The sequence below is a fragment of the Lithobates pipiens genome, unplaced genomic scaffold, assembly GCF_037356315.1.
Source record: "Lithobates pipiens isolate NorthernLeopardFrog02 unplaced genomic scaffold, aLitPip1_a1.2 Scaffold_28, whole genome shotgun sequence".
Taxonomy (NCBI): Eukaryota; Metazoa; Chordata; class Amphibia; order Anura; family Ranidae; genus Lithobates; species Lithobates pipiens.
This window is the reverse complement of record NW_027507789.1, coordinates 185,361,038-185,370,575: the sequence shown is the minus strand read 5'-3', so window position 1 is coordinate 185,370,575 and position 9,538 is coordinate 185,361,038. Positions and strand designations below refer to the sequence as shown.

General features: G+C 41.9%; 1 protein-coding gene across 1 annotated transcript in view; it reads right to left on the bottom strand.

Annotated features, from left to right (window-relative positions):
• Positions 1 to 668: 668 nt before the first annotated feature.
• MYO1D (myosin ID) overlaps positions 669 to 9,538 on the bottom strand; it is a gene marked incomplete in the record, with an annotated part of 144,044 nt that continues 135,174 nt past the window's right edge. The window contains 1 exon segment of the mRNA XM_077460114.1: positions 669 to 1,119. Within this exon segment, the coding sequence (XP_077316240.1) occupies positions 963 to 1,119 (157 nt within the window).

Here is a 9,538-nt window from a genome sequence, read left to right as displayed (position 1 = left end):
TTATGTATGGGCTGTCAATGCACCACAATGGAGGAATAGCACACAGTAAGTGTTATTGTGTGCTACCATACAGTACATTGTGGCAAGGCTGGGTTCACATATATGCACGACTGTGGGGGTCCGGTGTGTGTCTGTTTACCCATTCAGGTGTGAATCGGGTCCAAATGTTTGCCTGAATTCGCATCTGAACCAGACCCAAAGACACACAGGACCCTTTTGGAATGTGGCCCCCCCAGACCTCTGTAAACCGGCTTCATTGCAAGCCAAGCACACTTGCATGTCATGCAAATTTGATGCGGGAAAAGCCACATCCAATTCACACATATGGGAACCGGGCCTAACGCACACAGTGAATGGCTCCAACAGTGCTTTAGTGCAGGGGTCTCCAAACTGAGGCCCTCCAGTTGTTCAGGAACTACAATTCCCATCATACCTAGCCATGTCTGTCTATGTCAGGGAATGACTTGTATAGCGCTACCTATGCGAACTGAATCGCCTCAGTGTTTTACAATGCCTTATGGGACCTGTAGTTTGGAGATCCCTGCTTTAGTACATCCTGCCACAATGCTCAAGTGCGAATAGGCCCACTATTTTCAATCTGGTACACACAAAACAAATCCCAACCATACACTGTCACCAACAAGCATGCCATTTTCATAACAAACACATTTATGTAGGAATCTAGATTAATTTTTAATTATTTCTTGAGAACTAAATCCTGTGAAATTGTAAATAAGACAAATTATATGAAAGAATCTAAAAGATAGGCAGTTAAAGGCTAGAGAGCCTTGGTTAAAATTGAACAGTAATGTTGTATGGTGTATACATGTAATCCCTTCAAGGACTGACGAAATGTTCTGGGGGAACCGGTCCCCGCAATATGAACCCAAGATATCGTTGGCTGTATAAGGCATTGGTACACAGATACTCAGTATCATGGTATGGTTTAAGGCACACACTCATTAGTTGGCTGGCACACTCAAGGTAAAACCGGAACGGCCTTTGTTGAAGTGAGGCTGCGATTGGTTGATTTTGGTTTCCACAGTGATGGAGCAGGATTTGCCATGTTGGCTACACTGGACTGGATGCCCAACGAGCACCTGGAGGGGCCTCTTCTCACTGTAAGGATATAAGAAAGATATTTAATATACAAAATGGCTTATTTTATTTAAAGTTAAATTTTAGCTTAAAGAGGGCCGGTTTAAAAAAAAAATAAAAAATTAAAAGTCAGCAGCTGCAAACACACTAGCTGCTGACTTAAATAAACACACTTACCTGTCCAGGGCGCCCGCGATGTCGGCCGCCCAAGGCTGACCCGTCCCTCGGCTCCCGGTGCCGCCATTTCAACTAAGGGAAACAGGCAGTGGAGCCTTGCGGGTTCACTGCCCGTTTCCTGTCGCGCAGCGCTTTGTGAATGGGACACGCTGTGTTCTGGGACACACAGTTCCCAGAACACAGCGCGACCCATTACCCAGAAGACGCCGCACGGAGGAGAGAAGAAAGAAGATCTCCGCAGAGGAGAAAGAGGCAGATTAGGATGATGTGCCTAGCAACAGGCATTTCTGGTAAGTTAAAAAAAAAAAAAAAATTTCATTTTTTTTATGTTTAATGTATTTTTTATTTTATTTTTTCAGGGTGGCCCTCCACTTTACTTTATTTAAAAATTATTCACTCTCAAAGTTCAAAAGATATGTAAATGAGAACCATTTTATCATAATGATATTTCTTTAAGTCATACGCTACATAGCAAGGATGAACAGAGATACCAGTCCATCCGGTTGAACATGAACCACTTTTACGCTGCTTCTCCCCTTCCATAGCAACTGCTTACTTAGAAGCCCAGTGCCATGGCCTACACCAGGAATGTGCAATTAATGGACCTCCAGCTGTTGCAAAACTGCAAGTCCCATCATGCCTCTGCTTGTGGCTGTCAAAATCTTGCTATGCCTCATGGGACTTATAGTTCTGCAACAGCTGGAGGTCTGCTAATTGCATATCCCTGGCCTACACCATGATCTACATCCTTTCTGATGAAAATCTGTGCATCACTGGTCATGCTTATGTCCTGTGTGTATACCCCTATAGGCTTGAATAAGATTCATTAAATAGCTGTATTCAAACCTTTTTGAGACAAACCCAGCACTGCACAGATTTGTTAGAAGGGGAACACTGGACATACTAGTACTGGAATGGAGGTAAGTAACCAGTGAAGTGGGGTGGTAGGAGGGTGGCTTTAGGTAGAGTTTACGTAAAGGGAAAAAAGTCACCCTTCAGTAAAGGGAGATTATGTATCTCTCTACTGCCTAGGCCCCCAGAACTAGAAGATCCTTTAGGACCCCTGTTTAGGCATAACAAGTCCCTTTTACCAGGCTCCTCCCAGACCTTCCACTGCAGCTGAGACAATCAATGCCTTGGCACTGGATTGATGCAGAATTTGCTTTATCTGTATAAATTATTTTTTATTTCTTTTTTTTTAAAGACATTTAAAAAATATATATTAACCATATATCCACCTGCATATACAGTTCGTAATCAAGAGATATTATATGTGCAATTCTCTTTTATCCCAATGCGCTTTGACAATGGTTTCTTCCTCCAGAGGAAATGAGAATTTGTAGAGAAATTATTATTATATAGGATTTATATAGCGTTGACAGTGTAGTGCTTTACAACAGTATGGCAGACATTACCATTCAATACAGAAGGAATCAGAGGGCCCTGCTCATTAGAGCTTACAATCTAGGAAAAATCCCCAAATGATCACCCAACATGTAGTGGTTTTAAAAACACTACTGTATTGGAGGGTCCCAAAATCCCCTTCCCTGTGCACTAGTGGGCTAATAATAATTTTTTTTGATGGTTTACATCCCAAGTAAATGACAAACATATAATACCATTATGAAACAGAAACAATAGGGTCACAGCCAATATACAAATAAGTTGTCCCAGCAATTCCCTAATCAAATGGGCACATAGGATATATATCGGTTTCAAAAATCATGGACAACATGGAATCCACAAATGACCATGAATAGGGACTCTAGCAGAAAACATATGTCAAGCTGTGCTAGAAAATAAGGTTCAAACAGTATAGGGCTGCTGTGCGCCCCGATGGCCAATGAGAATAAAATATAACGTAAAAGGGAAAGAAAATAAATAAAAAAAATGGTTTTTTTTGGTTTGCTTATAAGGGAAGTAAATTTTGCAACTCTCCACTATGGCAGTGTTTTTGAACAGCTGCATTTTGGATGATCATTTGGGTTTTCCCCTGAGGAAGAAGGCAATTTTGAAATGCACTGGGATAAATGAGAATTGCACCCATTATATCTTGATCACGAAACATATATACTGCTTGATACAGTGTGTGTATATTATAATATATATGTATATGTAATCTCTTAAATAAAAGGAAATAAGTGGAATGCCTAGAACGTACCATCCAGACCATTTTATTTTTTCCCCGGCTCTCACTTTGTATGTGACTTGATAGAACTTCAAGAATAGACTAACAATATGGAGCTACACAGGCCTGGAGTAGGTATAAGGCTGGATTCACATCTATGCAGTTTTAGTGCTTTTTGCATTTTGCAGATTTGCTCTACAGTACATTTAACATGGTTTCCTATGGAACATTTTTTGTAGTGCAAATCTACAAAATGCACTAAAAAATGCATAGGTGTGAATCCAGCCTTAAAGTGAACCCGTGAGGATAGATATATGGAGGCTGTCTTGCATGTAACGGTGCAGGCTCCAGGGCTGTCAGCCTGATTTTATCTTGTATTTAAAAGGTGCAAGCTGCAAGGCTATGACTGCCACCTCATCCCTTCATCCCAGGGTTTCCACCTAATTCCTTTAAAACCGAACACATATTCATTATGGAGGTCCTGTGGCTGATTAAAGTGGTAATTAAACTCACTTGGTGCCTTATGAATTACGCAGGTTCTGAGGCTAATTTAATGCAGATAAGCCACCAAGTGAGTTAATTACCACTTTAATCACAGGACCTCCGTAATTAATATGTGTTCCGGTTTAAAGGGATGAGGTGGCAACCCTACTGAGCACATATGGAGTGGAGGAACTTAACTGGCCTACACAGAGTCCCGACCTCAATCTGATAGAACACTTTTGGGATGAAAAAAGTGACTGCCAGTCAGGCCTTCTAGTCTACATCAGTGCCTGACCTCACAAATGTGCTTCAGGAAGAATGGTCAAACATTCCCATAGACCAGGGATATGCAATTAGGGGACCTCCAGCTGTTGCAAAACTACAAGTCCCATCATGCCTCTGCCTCTGGGTGTCATGCTTGTGGCTCTCAGTCTTGCTATGCCTCATGGGACTTGTAGTTCTGCAACAGCTGGAGGTCCGCTAATTGCATATCGCTGCCATAGACACACTCCTAAACCTTATGGGCAGCCTTCCCAGAAGAGTTGAAGCTGTTATAGCTGCCAAGGGTGGGCCAACTCAATATTGAACCCTACTGGACTAAGACTGGGATGCCATTAAAGTTCATATATGCAACGGCAGGTGTCCTAATACTTTTGGTAATATGGCTTATACCTAAAGCCAGAACTTTGGATAGCAGAGGGAATGGTTAACACCCCTCTTTTTTTTTTTTTTTTTTTGTGTTTTTTTTTAGCTGTATCCTACTGGGGAAATGTGCTAGCACTTACTGGCTGAGACAACAGGAAGTGAGAGGAAATCTCACCAGAATAGAGGGAAAATCGTCAAAGGAGGACACTTTTTCGTCTTTTCCTTTAGTGAGATCTTAAATTCTGCATCTCAGAATAGGTGACTCTCCCTAGCGAGGGCACAGACAGTGCTAGCACTAACTTTGCAGAGGTTCTAACTCCCCATTGCACTTTTTCCAAAACAAACCATTGTGACTTTAGATATGTTTTTAACCATCCCTAAAAAAAATCAAAAAAAATCCAAGCACATCATTAACCATCCTCCATCACAGCATTATGTTCACTACCCAATCACAGATGTGCAGTTAGATCAATTTATAAGACATGGGGACTATGCCATGTGCTGCAAGGAACTTTGTAATTAGGAAAAAGTTGGTTGTGCAATGCTTCTGTCAGCTGTAGAAAATGCTTATTAATCAACTGTGCCTGGCTTGCTCTACATGCTGTGACCTAAATACGGTGCGATTACTCGTCCTTTCCATAATGACAGATGACACACATCTACATCAGTGAGAACACTGAGCAAGTGTTGACACACCGTATGTACAATATCCTGTTGCGGTAAAAAGCATTGCATGACCCCCTGTAATTAGCAAACAGATTTAAAGGGAAATGATGATCGTTCTTGAAGGGCAGAGGAAATCCAGAGAATAAACAAACACTTTCATTATATTCCTTCCCAGTATTTCAAGGGAAATTCCCATAAAATCAATCCCAAGGAAATTCATTACATGGAGCCGTGGACGCAACTGTGAAAGTCCCTTTTCAAGATGGTAAACAATAAAAGTAAAAATGTAATAAATACTGAATACTCTGCTCTTATAGTTACAACCTTATGCAACTCAAACAGCTGAATACCAACAGTATGGTGTTTAGGCTCCATTCACACAAATGCGTTTTTTCATGCTTTTAAATTCAACATGGGTTCCAATTGAACACGTTCACATCAATGCATTTTTGTGCCTCTGCGTTATTGGAAAGGGTCAGGGACTTTATTAAATGCAAAACGCTGCTTTTTATTTGCAGTTTTGGTTCAATAGACTTTACTGGAAAAGCTCCAGAAAAGCATGTAGTGCGTTTTTACGGTGCGCTGCAGTTTTTAACCCCTTGACGCCGTCGAAATGTAAATATGCGGCCTTAGGCTTCAAGGGGTTGTACGGGGGTAATGCTTGCAAGCTCCATACATCATCCCGGTACCATTTTTTTTATTTTTAGGGCTGACTATTGGCTTCCTTGTAACAACCAATGGGGCTCAGCTGTTATTACAAGTAGCAGGAGGGGGCGTCCCCCCCACCCCGGTGTTCCCCCATCCCACTGGGAGACCTGAGCGACCAGCCAGAACACCAAACGAAGCCGGAATCGGCTTTATTCGGGGCTCGGATCTAGTAACCTGGAAGCAATATTGTTACATCACTTCTGGCTTACTGAAGACTTAAAAGGCACCAGATTAAAAAAAAAAAAAAAAAAAAGAAGACAGCATGCAAAACAGTCAAACTTGGCATTTTGAATGCTTTTAAGTGTAAAGGAGTGATTTGGGGTCATAGACCCCAGATCTCTCCATAAAGAGTACCTTACTGCCTATTGCTGTCACAAGGGTTGTTTACATCCCTTGTGACAGCAATAAAAGTGATAGAAAATGTAAAAGGGACAGTGTAAAAAAAATAAAAATTAAATAAGAAAAAAAAGAATTTAAAGCGCCCCATTCCTGCATGCTCACGCGCTGAAGCGAACGCATACATATGTCCTCCCTGCAAATGTAAACAATGATCAAAATCAAACATATGAGGTCTTGCCCTGACCGTTAGAGCGCAATAATGCTCGTGTAAGACCTCCTCTGTAACTCAAAAAATCTTCAACGTTTTAAAAATTTCTACTGGTTACCCATTTTTAAAGTACCCTAGTTTGTCGCCATTCCACGGGTGTTCGCAATTTTTAAGCATGACATGTTAGGCATCTATTTACTCGGCATAATATCATCTTTCATGTTATACGAAAAAAACTGGGCAAACGTAACTGGTTTTATTTTTTTCATTCATGAAAGTGTATTTCTTCCAAAAAAAAATTGCATTTGAAAATCCACTGTGCATATACAGTGTGACATAAAATATTGCAATGGTCACCATTTTATTCTCTAGGGTCTCTGCTAAAAGAAATTTATAAATAATATAAAGTTTTGGGGTTCCAAGTAATTTTCTAGCAAAAAGTACAGATTTTAACTTGTAAGCAACAAGCGTCAGAAAAAGGCTTAGGAATGAAGGTGTAAATCTGCCCAACAACAAATTTGCCCTCAAAAAATTGAAGAAAAACATGTGTCTGAAAATGCTGAAAGCACTGCAGAAACGCTCAAAAGCAACATGCATAGATGTGAATTGAGCCTTAACGTGTTATTAAACCTAGTACTAGTACCCCCCCCACACACACAGTGCCCACAGCTTTTTACAATTAAATACTGCCACTATATATCTTTTTGGCTGATCTGTATACCATGGTCAGGTGATGAACTGCCCAAGTGCTCAGGTAGGAGAGGATTTCCCCTATGGGACCCTGTGGGGTCCTCCCAATATATAGTAGGCCCTTCAGGTCTGGAATAGATTATGGGCGGAATCCTTACTCCATAAAAAAAAAAAATTGGGATCAATACACTGTTCTGTGCTGTCCACTGGACGATAGCGCTACATTGGCGCTCGCAAGTTACCTCCTGGTCGGGGGTTCTTGGTAGGATGGACGCTATCCGTCTAATGGAACGGGTACATCACACCATTATGGACACCATGCATATCCATACTGCCAAATGGTTCGAATGGCCGGAGTGTTCCGGTCCTATGGGGGTTCCCTCCCCGCATATCCCTTAGTAGGTGTTACACCGGTGTCCGGGCGATCCCATTGCATTTGTATATTGATACCTTTTTGTTGGTTTATTCTCCTATATCTTTGATCCGGACCTGAGACTAGCGCCAGCTTGTAAACAGTACTGTAGTGTATTAGCTATCTGTCGGTGAAGTCAATAGCAATGATTATTGCAAGGTTAACTTTTTGTTTATGTTTCTTTTATTTCCCCTTGTTTTACTAACTCTCTATTATGTACATCTTTGCACTTGATAAGCATCGTCTGGTGCATACGTTCCAGGCTGTGTACGTTAATCACTTTTTTAAATGTTCCTTGTTGGGCTTGGACCGCTGCTGTGCCAGCAACATTTGTATGATGTGTATATCCATTATGCTCTCCATTGATGCTGTCATGTACTGGTGTCTGTTGATCTACTTATGCTTCTTTTACCACCAATAAAAACGTTTGTAATCAAAAAAAAAAAAATTGGCATGAGCCCTCCTCCCCCCCCCCCCCCCCCAAATCCATACCAGATCCTTATCTGAGCATGCAGCTCAGCAGGCCAGGAAAAGGGGAGGGACAAGCAAGCGGTTCCCTGAACCATACCAGGGAGGAGCCCCCCCAAAGCACCCTACAACCCTGGCCTGGTGATTGTGGAGGTACAGGAGGTTTATCGGAATCTGGACACCCCTCAGAGGAGGGGAGGAATTGGAGACTCAGAATAAAGCACATTAAGACCTTATTATTATATATACCCATGTGCTAGTACAGTCTGCACATACGTGCCAAGCCCGAGCAATTGGAGAGGGCTGAGGAAAGTGCTGACAATCTACCTTGTATAAATAAAAAACATCAGGAAAATGGCTTTCAAAAGCATCAGACATGGTGCTAAGGGAGCGATCTCATAGAATGGGAAAGAGTTGGATAGGATTGAACGGGTATACAGTATATACATTACATACACTATCTACCATTCAAAGCAGTGTTTTTTTTTCAAAGCGCTATGCCTGATTGGAGATCCGGACTTGTGCAGCACATGTCTGACAGCTGTCAAATGTCAGGCAGACTGGGAGAGTCCAGCAGAAGGGGCAGATGAGGCGGTGATGCCAGCTGGAGGAATTTGTTATAAGGAGATGGAGGGACATTGGGCAGATTTCTCCTCAGAGGCAGGCAGGGAAATCACTGGACACCCACCTTCATAGACAGACAGGTGTGTTCCTACCAGCATTGCCTGCATTAACTGTGATAGGACAATTCCTCAGCTGCAAAACCCTCTCACCCATTACAAGACTGGCAGTACAGCAGTCTAGTTCAGCATCCAGGAAAGACTGGAACGTGAACAATTGACATTGCTGAGGTCCAAGTCACACGACATCTTGTGAACACAGACTTAAAATATGGACGCTCTGATAAGACTGCCAGCGTTCTGTGTAAGGTAATTAATCTATGTAAATGAGAACCTGTTCAGTGGAATAGTGGAAAGCATTCTGGGAATTCCCTCTCATCTTTGGTCAGGGTATAAAGACAAAAGGAAGAGAGAATGAAAGGAACGAGAGTGAGAGAATGAGCGAGCGAGAGAGAGTGAAAGAATAACAAGTGAGAATAAGAAGAATGAGACTATGAGGAACAGACAGAGAGAGAGAGAGGAACGAGAGAGAGAAAATGAGAGGAACGAGAGGAACAAGGAGGACAGGTGAGAGAATGAGACAGAGAAAGAATGAGGGGAACGAGACAGAGAGAGAACGAGAGGAAAAAGTGAGAATGAGAGGAAAAAGTGAGAATGAGAGGAAAAAGTGAGAATGAGAGGAAAAAGTGAGAATGAGAGGAAAAAGTGAGAATGAGAGGAACGAAAGAGAGAATAAAAAGGGAAAAGTAAAAATGAGAGGGAGAGAGCGAATAAAAAGGGACAAGTGAGAATGAGAGGAACGAGACAGAGAGAAAATGAGGTGAGGAACAAGAGACAAAATGAGGAGAGGAACGAGAGAGAGAAAATGAGGAGAGGAACGAGAGAGAGAAAATGAG